Source organism: Pieris napi, chromosome 9, assembly GCF_905475465.1.
Source record: "Pieris napi chromosome 9, ilPieNapi1.2, whole genome shotgun sequence".
In the NCBI taxonomy this organism is placed as follows: domain Eukaryota; kingdom Metazoa; phylum Arthropoda; class Insecta; order Lepidoptera; family Pieridae; genus Pieris; species Pieris napi.
Genome location: NC_062242.1, coordinates 10,378,534 through 10,392,254, shown reverse-complemented (window position 1 = coordinate 10,392,254; position 13,721 = coordinate 10,378,534). Strand labels below are relative to the sequence as shown.

Sequence of the window (13,721 nt, the reverse complement as noted above, 5' to 3'; positions counted from 1 at the left end):
AAAGCTTTCAACAATAGAACATAGTTCTCGTTCATTATAGTATCGTATAATTTGATGGCAGCATTTCACTCTAAGACATATTCGTTTCATCATTGAAAATAATTCTAGGATTGATAAAATCCATCGTTCACCAATTGAGTGAACCAATTACACATCCTCGCCTTGTTAAAACTTATTGTTTGTACAACGTAATCACCCCAAATTACACACCACAGCGTGGGAGACGGTGAAACTTACCTATTATTTGTTTCGTGTGATTAATATTGATAGTATTTCCGAATCATGTAAGGCTTGTTATATATGAAATGCCATCACGGCGTAGTGGTTAACGCAGGTGGTTTATCAGTCCTAGGTTCGATCGATGATGAATTTACTAATTTCTCGCAATAAAACTGTAAAGTTTACGTGCTTCTAAACACTGTGAACATAAGTAGTAGGTTTATTATTCACCTCTTTAACGGTTTTTTATTTCATAGATTACAGTAGAATTAAGTTTAAAATTTCGCAAAGATAACCCACGTGCTTTAAATAGCGATAAATGGAAGGTGTTTTTGACGACCTATATAATTTATATAATACATCTATTTTCTATCTGTTATAATGACAAATTTTGCTAGACTAGGTCAATATGGTATAGCTTAATTTGAACTTAGCCTTAAAGAAAATACATACAAAAATGAAGAGAATTTGTTTAACTCTAAAACAATATTTTAAACATACACTTATGTATGTTTCCCTTCGGAATTCAAACATACTATTAAAAATCAAGTATTAGACATTACCTCTTGCCCCGGTGCTGACTTGGCACTGATATTTTGCATCATCGTCTAATGTTACATCGCGGATGTCCAGTGAATAGTCACCTGAAAATAAAATTAATTTGAAAAACTTTATATAGGCACCTTAGTGAAGTGGTTAAAGCCGATCTTTAATACCCAAACCCCAGTACACCAATGGATAATTCTTTCCACGCAATAACAACGTAAAGTAGAAAAACATCGCGAGCAGTATTGTGAATGTTAATCAAACTTACATCTAATTTTGACGGCTCATTGGTCTAGTGGTTAGTAGTAGACTGCGAATCCATGGGTCCCGGGTTCGACCCCCGGCTGAGACAAACATCGATGTGATGAGCATTTGTTGTTGTGCTTAGGTCTTGGGTGTTTAAATATGTATTTATATGTGTTAGGTCTATCTATGTATAATATGTATGTATATCCGTTGCCTAGTACCCATAACACAAGCTTCACTAGCTTAGCATGGAACTAGGTCAATTGGTGTGAATTGTCCAATCATAAAAAAAAAAATCACAAAAAAATCAGTATAAAATTAGCGTTCACGAGAAATACGGTCCTCACACAATGAAGTCGCGTCCCGTCGTAGAAAGACCGCAACTAGAATAAATGTGATCGAAAACAGATGCAAAAATTTCTTTATTATGTGGCATATATAAGGTGAAAATGTATGCCCCTTACGCCAGTCGGTTACGGGCTAACTCAGCTTGAAAGCCAAGTTTAAATTCAAGACGTTTTTGTTTTGGTTTAGCCTTTTACTTGTAAAATGTAAATTCCTTTATCATGATGCAACTAGGTCATAATTATACCTGCTCACTAAGTTTCTCCAGGGACCTACTTAGTGCTTAGACTAATATTACACTGTAAAATAATTGCTATTTTAAGTTGAAACATTATACAGTGTAATCTTATCAACTGTAAAGGAAGAGTTTATTTTTTAAGTTTAACTTAAAATTATCGTAATTATTTAAAAAATGTTCAAGGCGCTAATAATAATACACTAAGTATACACCTTAAATGTTCCTTGTTCAAACACATCGTATTTGAAGAATTAATTTCGCACTTGATACATAGCCGGGGTTTGAACGCAAAATATCAGATTGATTTACATTACTCGCTAAGTCTTAATACTGTTCTTTGTCTAACGTCCGTAAAATATAATATGGGCTAATGTATTTTATGGCTACTCTACTTAGTATCTTGATTATCAGGTTCGACGGCAGGTTCGAACCTAGGTAGGGCCAAAAATTATAAACAACGTAGCGATTTCCTATGTAAAATTGAAATTGTCTAAGCAAGGTACGAGTGGTTACCCATCACTTCTGTATATGATTTCGTAATATTCCGTTTACTTAGACACGCCTATATTATCATCACATACATATATGTTGTGTTCAACTCGTTTATGTTATAAACGCTTCTAACGGAAGCTTGTGGGTACTTAAAGCACGGGTTCTCCCGGTTTAAGTACCCGCTTACTTAAAAGTAACGCGTAGTATACAAGTTGTATATGTATTACTAGTATATTTAAATATAGATAATTTATTTTAACCAAACTAGCAGGCAAGAGCAAGCGTTACTTAAACTTAATATAACGGCATTTAGCTAACAAAGGTCCGAAGTTTGCTACGGAGCTTACAACCTCGAAACTTGTGACGAAACTTAGCATGTTTGTTGCTGACTGGTGTCAGCGCATTTAGTTATCTTTAGGTTGTCATTAATTGGTATCGTATGTCTATTTTAAGTATATTTGTCCGAAATCTGTTGTATATTTTTGCAGTTTTGATATTTAGGAGTCAGATCTTGCTAATGACTGCTATAGCATTTGAATCAGAGATTGTATACCTACCAACCAATTTTCTTTGTCCTTGTTAATTGATTACATTATTTATGACTACTAGTTTTTATAGGTAATTCGTCAGTTTTTAATTGAAATCTATCAATCTTCTGATTCATAAATTAATTGATTGAAGAATATCGTATAAAATTCTCGTGTCGCGGTGTTTGTGGTTAAACTCCTCCGAAGCGGCTCGACCGATTCTCATGAAATTTTGTGTGCTTATTGGGTATGTCTGAGAATCGGACAACATCTATTTTTCATCCCCCTAAATGTTAAGGGTAGTCCACCCCTAAATATTTAATTTTTTATTTTTAGATATTTTTTTGTTTTTTTTATGATACAGCATTAAAAAATAAATACCCTAACTTTCACCCTTCTACGATCAACCCCTATTTTTTATATTAAATGATATACATGGCAAAACGACGTTTGCCCGGTCAGCTAGTATTATTATAAAAACCACTCTACTAACCAGTGAGAAACGCCCATGCGAGCCCTCTGGCATTGAGAGTGTCCATGGGCAGCTGTATCAGTTAACAAGTTGTTCTATAAAAAAGAACTCCTAAGAAAGAGTTTTATAATCACTCTTACACTGGTCAATAAGAGTTAGACGCAATATTATATAATCAACACTACTGAAGCAAAGCTGTCAATAGCTAGTAATAGTACACATACCTTCCTCATCACTCCCGATCATCTTATACCGGTCGTAGCCACTCAAATCCCTATGAAGACCTAATCCAAAGTCATCTTTTGTCCATTGAAGTTGACCTGCTTTGTTCTCAACTCTACATGGTAGAGTTACTCTTGATCCTATGACAGCAGTCTGTAAAAAATATTTTAAATTTATTGTTTTATTTGGATTTGGGTTCCGTGAGCAGTGTTGGTCGTGTGGCTTCTTGCGGCTCTCATCCCTGAAGTCGTAGGTTCAATCCGGCTATGCACCAATGGACTTTCTTTCTATGTGCGCATTCAACATTCGCTCGAACGGTGAAGGAAAACATCGTGAGGAAACCGACATGTCTTAAACCCAAAAAGTCGACGGCGTGTCAGGCACTGGAGGCTGATCACCCACTTGCCTATTTAATTGAAAAATGATCATGAAACAGATTCAGAAATCAGAGGCCCAGACCTAAATAAGTTGTAGCGCCACTGATTTTATTTGGGTTAGGTGACAGGTGATAACGATAACTCAATAGATTATGATAAGAAGGATAGTAAAAAGACTTTAAAATTTTAGTATAAGCAAATCTTTGTCCAAAATTGTATTTTTTTCTTAAATTAGCATTACAGCGCAGGTACATATTTTTAGTCCGTTAATGACCAGAAGAAAACTGGATATACTAAGACGCTTTTAAAAGCTCCTAACTTAGTAACTAGTTTACAACGCAAGACAAGGTGTCACTATTTAATCTAACAGTTATTCTGGGCTTCCTTGTAATTACACCTCACTTAAAATTATCTACTTTATCACACTTTTATCGCCTACCTCTATGCCTACATAACGTCACCTGAATCTAAGTAAATTAATAAAATGTTGGATTAATAGCTTTGATAAAATACAGATCGGATGTTAAACTTGTATGATAAGTTTGCGTGGGAAATTGAACAGCTGTTGATTTATCTGTGTCTATTATATTAACTTCTAGCGTTTATCTTTAGTCAAAATGTAAAATAATTGTAGGTAATATTTTTAAAGGCCCTTTATTTATGAGACGTGTTAAATAAAGCGAGAAACAAAAAAACGTGTGTTTACTTACTTACTTATGTAAACGCAGAAGTAATACTTCTTTGGCGTAACAAGATAAAAATGTTATTATGCGTTTGTAGAAAAAATTACACAAACAATAGAAACAACTAAAATGTTGACTATAGCTCACTTCAGGGTGTCGGTTTTTTGTGACGGTGTGCGCGCGCATCGTTAAAATTTACTATCATCATTTTTGCCTAACGCGCCAAAAGAAGTATAACTTCAAAAAACAAAACAAAATCGCTGTTTTTAAACTGAGCAGTCTGCTTAAGCTCTAACTTTAAGTTGCTGCCACCAGCAATTTTAATGATTACAAAGCTCTAAGTAAACTTCTTATAACACTCACATAGGCTTTATGATATGTTCTCTATAGTCTCGTTAAAACGATTAATATATAAAAGAACTTCGTAACACCTAAACCAGTTTAAACTGTTTCAACTAATTATTCGTCTCGTTCTGTTTAGTTGTGTCTATGATGAGATAAAAAGGGACAGATATGAACGGCATTTGGAAAAATATAAGGATGTTTTTATAAATAATAATGTACCCGCTTATTCATAAAAACTGAATGACTTTTAGTAAAGTCTTAATTCTTTCGTCTCTTTCTGTCAAATTGTGATTACGCTGTAATAAAAATTGACATTCGTTTTGTAAAAACGGTGATATTTGATCTATTTAGTTTTATAAATAAGAGGGTTAGTCTATTGTACCATAATACGTACTTATAACTACCCTACCATGGATACATTCTTTTAAAATCAAATTTAATATACGTTTAATTATGTCATCACACCAATTCAATAAATGATTTTCTGCTAATAGCCTTATATCTGTAAATAGTTAAGTAAAAATTGTTTCCGAGATCTATTTATTTTGTATTTCTTATTGCCAATTATTTGTGTTATTTATTAATAACAAACATCAATAAACATCAAGCCATCTATATTTTTTTCTAGCTTAAATACCTACTAGAACAAGAATAACTCAAGAGTATATTTTTGGTTCAACACAGTGAAAAATCTGGGTCGAAATGTCACCTGGCCGCGCCTGGCCCACGACAGACACGAGGGGAACCGGATGGAGGAGGCCTATGTCCAACGGTGGACAAACCAAAACCTGACAATTCAAGTAAATGATGGTTCCTAAATGTTACATTGTATTTTACCTACTGTTAAAAGGTATTTATTTAGAATATATAAATGAAAATTCAATGTTCATAATTAAGTTTTGGAAATAAAGGCTATTATTATTATTATTATTGTGAAACATATATGTTATTTCTTATTAACAATAACATATCGTGAGTTGCTCACATTTTAATCACTACAAAGATCTTCCTGTAGTTTCATTTATAAAATATAATAGTGAAGCTAAAGTTGGTACTTTCAATCTAAGTATTGCGAATCGTTTAAAGATGCAACTTCACATTAGAGTTGAGTAAAGAAGGCTTTACTAAGGCTTACGAGAAAGTACAAACGAATTGAATATCCTTTTTTAAAATGCTTTGTGTGTGTGATATGATTGCAAAAACTCTATAGCATTTGCTAAACTGGTATAAACTGTGTTTTGAAGCTCTTTACGCCTAAGACACATGTCCGATTCGCAGTGCCGAAACAATTATGATTTACTTCATATTTGTTTCCTTGAACCTCCGAGTGTACGTTATGAGTTAACTAGTAAAGCCAAGAAAGATTTAATTTACTTATTAAAACTATAATCATAATATATATACTTATATATATTTGAAGTTATACTTCTTTAGGCGCGTTATGAAAAATTGATGAGAGTGAAATTTTACGATCCGCGCGCACCGTGACACAAAGTTAACAGAATTTAGTTGCCCACGAAAAATTCTCCGGCATTGGACATAATTTTAAAACAATATCGAATAATAATAGAATTTATGTTACACTGAATGTAAGAGAATAATAATAAATATTTATTTATTTAATTTTTCAAATGTAAACTGAACTTTATTGACTATAATGACTCCTTTTCCAGTCTTTGATTATTTAATTGTAATTAATTATTTGCATGCAATCAAAAATTATTTTTAATAATGCCAAAGAAGTATAACTTCTTACGCGCGTACACGCATCCTTTTTTATATATTAATGACAAATTGGCTCATCTGATTGTAAGTGATTTTTCCCATTCCCAGAAGGCTCGCAAGTGCGTTACCAGCTTTTCTTGATCCTCAGTCAAATTGGTTCGGATACTTTTCATATATCTAGTTAGTTTAATGGAATTATATTATAAAACTTATAGGTACTTATAGAAAAAGTGGATCTAAAACTAACTGATAAAATTCGAATTTCAAAAGTATGTGAAAATATTCCTTCCTTCCTACTAGTAGTTCCTTCAACTTAATCTTTAAGAAAAACACACATACTCAAATTTTTTTTTAATACTCATTAACATCATAATCATAACCATTTCGACTCAATCAGCGCGAGATAATTAACAAATTAGAACTGAAATAACTAAACCGAATTTATCAAGTTAGCGCGATTATTTGCAAACTCCATTAAACCTACAATCCCGCAGCTAGTTCTGAAAATCTGAGTTATTCGTACTGGAAAATATTAAGGAATATGAAATTTTACTTAATGTCTGCCACTGATAGCTATGATATATGACGCATAAATGATGGTATAGGTCGGTTATCGAAAGCTGGCGGGTTCACAGTACTCACACTAATGCAATTTCACATACAATATGTTTCAAAATATGATTTTTTTGCCATGCTATACATTTTAGTCCACTCATACACGACGGACAGTCTATTCATGATGTATTTATGATTGTATTTCAGTTTGACATCACGTCTCGCGCTTATTCACAGACACTACACAAGCACAAAGTGTAAATGTGTTGAAGCCGCTAGCTTTAGTTAACATGCCTATAATGGGGTGAATAGAGGTCCATTGGTGATCTATGTCCGTATCGGTTTAAAGAGAAAAGAGCATAAGTCTAGTAATTAAACCTTTCGATTGTCAACTGTAAGATCGTGCTAACTCAGACCGTGTTTTTTTTTCCATGAGAACAATTAAAGTACCTCGTAAAGCGAAAACACCATAAGGAAACCACAATGTATACAGATACCGGCAAACTTCTTGAGCATTAAACAATGGAGTGGGGAAAATATTGCGCATCGCGGGACACAAACGTCAACTGATTTACCAATCACGACATCGACACGTTACTTTCCCCCCCCCCAGTGATACCTAAAATTCGCTTCTGCACAAGGACATTTGTTCAAGATGTTTGCCGGTATCTGTAAGACTTATAAAAACTATTTTCTAAAATAATAAAAAAAAAATTGTTATGATCCTAAACGGGACCAATTTTTTGTGTTCTCGGATTTTATTAAATGTTATTTTATTTACAACACCATAGCTCTTTTATATAATCAGAGTATGTTGATGCGCCTATCGTAGATAAAGAAAGATGCCTACTGCAATGTACAAAGGGACCGTGTGATTAGTAGTAGTAGTAGTTAGTAATTATACGTTGCTTTACATATAATATGTAAAATTATAGGACGGGCGACTCTGCTTCATCTACTAAAGCAAACATTCTCGTTTCTATAGTCTACAGTCAAGGCAAAATTATACTTAATAATGTTAATCTTTTGTTATGAGTACATTAACTTTTTAGTAAATGATCTCACCTGATCTTGAGGTTCCATCGCGAATTTCTGCTCCTGCAAACCCCCAACACCACTGATCACAAACATAGTCCGCAACAAGAGAAATAACGGCACACTCCACACTCGCGATCTATAACTCGACATTTTCATATCCTCAGGAAATCTATTTACATCTTGGAGGGATGTCCGCTTCCCTACGTCTCCTTTATTTTGAACGGCGCCATGTTTATTTCTGGTGGCCGGATCTGAAACAATAGAATGGTTAATTGAAGACGGATATGTTTATAAATAGTTCCCTTTTAAACTAAATTGGTCTCTTTATGACGACGATACTCGGAATGTAAAATATTTGTCCACAAATGTATTGCGGTTGTAAAATGATATCTCACAGGAACGAGCAATCGATTTAATAATAACTCATGGATAAAGTTTAATAGTCTTTTTCCTCTGTTTGTTTTTGCAAGAATTTGTATTTTATTTAGTTTAAAAAGGTATCAAATTTAAAAGAAAGTCAGTGGTCTAAGATTCACCAACGCTTTGACAATTGTTTATTTTGAATTTACGATTTCAAAACTTTCCGTATTCTCGCCCTGCCAATGTGTAAAATTCAAAATTATATATTACGATACTGAACGCGTTTCATTCTCGTATATTTACGTACTAGATATATTTTAGTGAAAGATTTGTGTCTCTAATGCCCGAGTTACACGAGGCTAGTTTTTCAAGCTAGGATAGCAAGCTAGTGTCAGTAAGCTAGCAAGCTAGTACTTCTGGCTTCGTGTAGACAAAACTAGCAATCCACGGTCTTGTCCACACCCGTTTCTGTAACTCTTCTTCTGATCGTCTAGTGTGAATTGGCACAGTTTTCGAAGTAGTCAGAAGAGTACTACCTTGTAAATAATATGTAGCTATGCGATTACTGGATTACACACCTAAACGTGGCGGGTTAATCAAATAAATAAGTTAGGAAGTCTGAGAATAATTTTAAAGTTCCAAACTGTTGTCCCTTTAACGCGATTCGCGCTTTTAGTCATGTTCATTCGAATTACTTTGAGTTTAAGTGGTTTTCATCTTGTTTTAGGGTTTCGTTATTTAAGTAATGTTATTTTTTAAAATTAATTATTGAGCGTTTAAGGAGCAGGAGGCTCATCTGATTTTCAGTCATACCGCCCATGGGCACTTACAATATCAGACGACTTGCGAGTGAACTGCCGAATTATGGTTATGATATGGCGACAGCCATTTGTTTTTTTAAAAGTATATTTTTTAAAACTGCTCAGTTGTGAGACGAAGTAATGCGGGTGGAAATTCAGCTACGGGAATTAAACGGAAACGAAAATTGAATAACACCCCCACTTTATTCTTCATAAAATATAAAAAGATTAACTAATGCAATGAAATTTAGATCCTTGAAAATTCTGATCGTTATTCAAGACAGTCCGTAGTCCACACCATTAAATAATCTTACATTAAGACGCTTTCAACTGACATGTGAAGTAATACTTAATACCACGTTACTACTGTTATATCCCGGAAATGGTGTAACTATAACCAGTAGTGAACTTCTGTTATCTATGTAGTTATAGCGTAAGAGTCGCAATGCGTTACGGCAATCTACTATTCGATACATATATAATTTGGGTGCAATGACCCTTGTCTAAGCTAGATTTTTTGTATTTTGATGACATTTTAGTTAGACGTGATGAGACTTACATCGCCAGTAGTCTTTTTTTATTGTTGGAAAATAGACGCGGGGACTGTGCGCGTCGGTCTATACGGTACCCACTAAAACCCAACAGCCCCATCTGCTCGCTATGAACGGGAACTGATGTAAAAACAAAACTGTTTTTACATTACGTATGGTCTGATACAACTTTTTTTATGAGAGTTTATAAGAATAATATATATTTGTGACGTAAAATATAGCGTAACGTAATTTGACACAACTTGTATAACTTATGGTACGATACGGAATATTAATACATTATTATTATTTTTATTAATATTATTATTAGATACTTACCTGCCGCGGTGGCGTTAATAAGTAAGTAACTATTATTATTATTATTATTTATAATTAGTATTTCCAAATTCCTTACACAATTCACATAATGATCTCGCCGTCTACTCTTTGATAAGAAGAAGAAGATTTCGCCAGTTTTTGTAGTAATTACATCTAAGGAATTCTAATTCATGCTTTCATTAACATCTTTAAACAGACTTTGCTTTAAATAGAAGAGCAATTTTCAAAACGGAAATGGATTGTTTGAAGAATTACAGAGACAAGGTTTGACATTTTAGACTCGTAAAGTTATATGGAGACTCTTTGTGTACTAAAAAGCCTATATATCTTTTAAACGACTTCAAACCTCATCAGCTGGAACTGTATTTATTGTGACATATTTAAGTATTATGCGTATAGGTGTTAATTTTAAATAACGAAATAAATATAGAGAGATATATTCTGCAACTCCTAGACTATACGGGATATTCTCATTCCCAGCATAATATTTCTTACATTCGCTCATTACGGTAATCTCGGATTGATTAGTTCACATATAATATATAAATAAAAACGTACATCACCTAAACGATTTGTCCTTATCATTCTCGTGTTCTTTTTTTTGCAATTTTTTTTCAAATTGCGTACGTATTCAGAACTAACGTCAATTTAGTTAACTATTATAAGAACTATTATAGAAGTTATATCAAAATTGAAATCGCTTTTTACACTTTTAATTAGGTATTTTTATTACCATTTTTAAACATGAGCTCATAGAAAAGAATCATGTTTAAAAAAATATGTCGATATTATGATATCGATTATATGTAATCATATCGATTTATTGGCGTTTTACTTTTGATTAATCACTGGTAGCAAATAGTGGCTTCAGCATGTGACTGTCCTTCCTGAGGTCGGAGGTTCAAACCCCGGCTGTGCACCAATGGACTTGCTTTCTATGTGCGCATTTAACACGCTCAAACGGTGAAGGAAATCATCTTGAGGATACCGACTTCCCTTAGACCCAAAAAGTCGACGGCGTGTGTTAGGCACAGGAGGCTGATCACCTACTTGCATGTCAGATTGACAAATGATACAGAAATCTGAGGCCCAGACCTAAAAAGGTTGTAGCACCAGCTTATTTATTAAATATGTATGTCCGAATTAACTAACAAGAAACGAGATTTTGAACCATTCATTTAAAAACACACCAAATTAAAACCCCTTTCAAACGCGTTCTAATCCCATACTGTTATATACTTTTCTACTAACAATGTAATTTAGATTTAACTATAAAAGCAGCACATAATCTACTTATCTATCTTTTTATTAAGATAACGTGACGTGTATATAGTTTAATTAAAATCGTCGATATTGTTAATATTAATCTTTCGGCACCTTTAAAAGATACGCTATCTTTAATTATACATTTAATTAATTTATCGAGGATTTGACTGTATACATCCGATTTTATAGATTAAATGAATCAAAACTTGTTGAGCGAGTTATACTTAGTAATTATTTTAAACCCGGGCGTTTTAATCTATTTTATCGGTTCGGAAATTCTCTATATTTTTTGGATGAATTTAATTTAAATATAAGGTTGATGCAATCATGCAAAATTTAAAATTGGAAATGTCCTAGACATGTTTGAAATGTAATTATTTTCTTTAGTTCTTTTTTTATTCAATAAAAAGTGAGCAGTATCAATACTAAACTAAACACCACATATACGCCCGAACCCAATAATCAATCCACAATCTAAGATCAGACCGTGACAGTCGATCGATCTCCTATCTGCATCCCAATAACCAAACCCTACGAAGACAATCCATTTTTCAGTCGTTCCATTTTACCGAGTTTTCACTCATATTTCGATAAATCGAGACATCGATACGACCTCCCATGGATAGCTTGAATCAGACAGATGGCTATTACAATCCGTCGATTGGTTATTGGCACACGTGTTACAACATTTGGATTAAGATTACTATCTCAGATGGTGGATTATGGATTGAGATAGGTTATTTGGTTCGGGCGTAAGAAAATAATTTCCTCCGCCCTCTCTCGACGACAACGACAACGATGTCTCATTATCAAATGCTATGTCGTATTTTTCGAGCAGGTGTACAATAAAATCAATTTGTCAAGAGCTCGCATGAATTCCCTACCTACAATCGAATAATGTCACTTGGTTGACAATCACATACTAAAGCGGACCGTGGAAGACTTCCAGCTAATGAAATCCACATATATAGTTTGTTAGTTGTAATGTCTCTGCGTAGAAAGAGAATCAACCTGATACGTAATACATTGGAGATGTATATATATATTTACACACAATCATATACTAAACGCAAAAGAATAGTTTCGTACTGGATTTTTGAAATCAGAACTGATTAACATAAGCAGTTCTGATTTTAAAAATCCAGTTTCAGTTCAAATTTTTGGTAAGTTTTTTTCCTATTTTTATTTTTAGGTTCCTTTTAATTCAATTCTATTATATATAAAGTTACGTATAAAAATTGATCAAACAGGAAAAGGTGTCTCGAGTACCACTTAAGTTCAAACTCAAAGGCGTCAACCACTTAAGACGCGTGAGTGAAATCCTTAGTGGGCTTTATCTTTTTAAGACGAGAAAAACCGTTTGGAGATCTTCAAAACCTTGTCTCACACTTAAATCTATCGTCGCTGGCGTAAAACTTCAAACTTTGGATAATAATTTTACCATACTGACTGAAACACTTTTATCTCTTTCTGGCAAATTGTTTTTACGCTGTAAAGACAAGTGACAGAAATATTTTGTTGAAACAGTGCAAAAATTTTTTTTATGGCTCTGGCACGGTTTGTGCATTAGCCAGCGTCAAGTATGAGATTTTTATCATTCGTGCTTTTTGCCTTAGAAATTCGATCATGTCCTCCATGTACGGTTGAGGCACTCGCCCGGTACCGCACAACCCTCCCAAAGGCCGAGAACAAATTTAAATTAAATTAAAACTTGCCCTCGAGCCGGGAATCGAACCCGGTACCCCTCACCTAGCTGCCACTTAATAAGACCGCTAGGCTATGGGCCTCATAATATTTTAAGTATTTAAAATCAATATGGTTAAACTAATTATTTTAATACTAGTGTAATTGTTTAACTATTTGTTTCATTATATGGACATGGTATTAAATTCGGATTTTATTACCTTACCTGAACATTATATTTCCTAGATTTCCATCAAAATCACTTAACTCACAACCGTAACAATAAGCTAGTCGCGTGCCACTGATGTTTCCGACGGCTATTCCTGTATGTATTTATATCCACCCCAGTCCAGACTTAATGTGACTTAAAAATAACTAGCCCCTGCTTGAAAGAAAATCTCGCGCCACTAAAGTATTTAAAATAATACAATGAACCTTTCACCTACAAAATACGTCCTATTACAGTAAAATAATAATATCCAGAGAATGATTTTATTTCATGTCAAATCATATTATTTTTGTCCCAAATGTTCATGTTGTAGGCGATTTTTTTCATCAACTTTAAAAAAGATAATAATAATTTTACTGCATGATTGACATCATGAACTTGCAGGTGAATGTTTTATATTTTATCAATACATTCATTTCTAAATATTGTATCATTGAATTTTTAAATTACCAAGTGCACTCAGATTGAATTGTGCATTCCATTC

General features: G+C 33.5%; 1 protein-coding gene across 2 annotated transcripts in view; it reads right to left on the bottom strand.

The window, feature by feature from the left end:
• Nucleotides 1-13,721, bottom strand: part of LOC125052484 (irregular chiasm C-roughest protein-like) — a 103,726-nt gene that overhangs the window by 49,076 nt on the left and 40,929 nt on the right. Inside the window, exons 1-4 of one of the 2 annotated variants that reach the window (XM_047653364.1) lie at nt 13,235-13,304; nt 8,058-8,281; nt 3,310-3,460; nt 783-863 (exon numbers count right to left, since the gene is read on the bottom strand). In XM_047653364.1, coding sequence (XP_047509320.1) covers nt 783-863; nt 3,310-3,460; nt 8,058-8,186 — 361 coding nt within the window. In that variant the 5' untranslated portion in view covers nt 8,187-8,281; nt 13,235-13,304. Of the gene's footprint in view, nt 1-782; nt 864-3,309; nt 3,461-8,057; nt 8,282-13,234; nt 13,305-13,721 lie in introns of those variants that run through there. The other variant, XM_047653363.1, reaches the window with a different exon arrangement.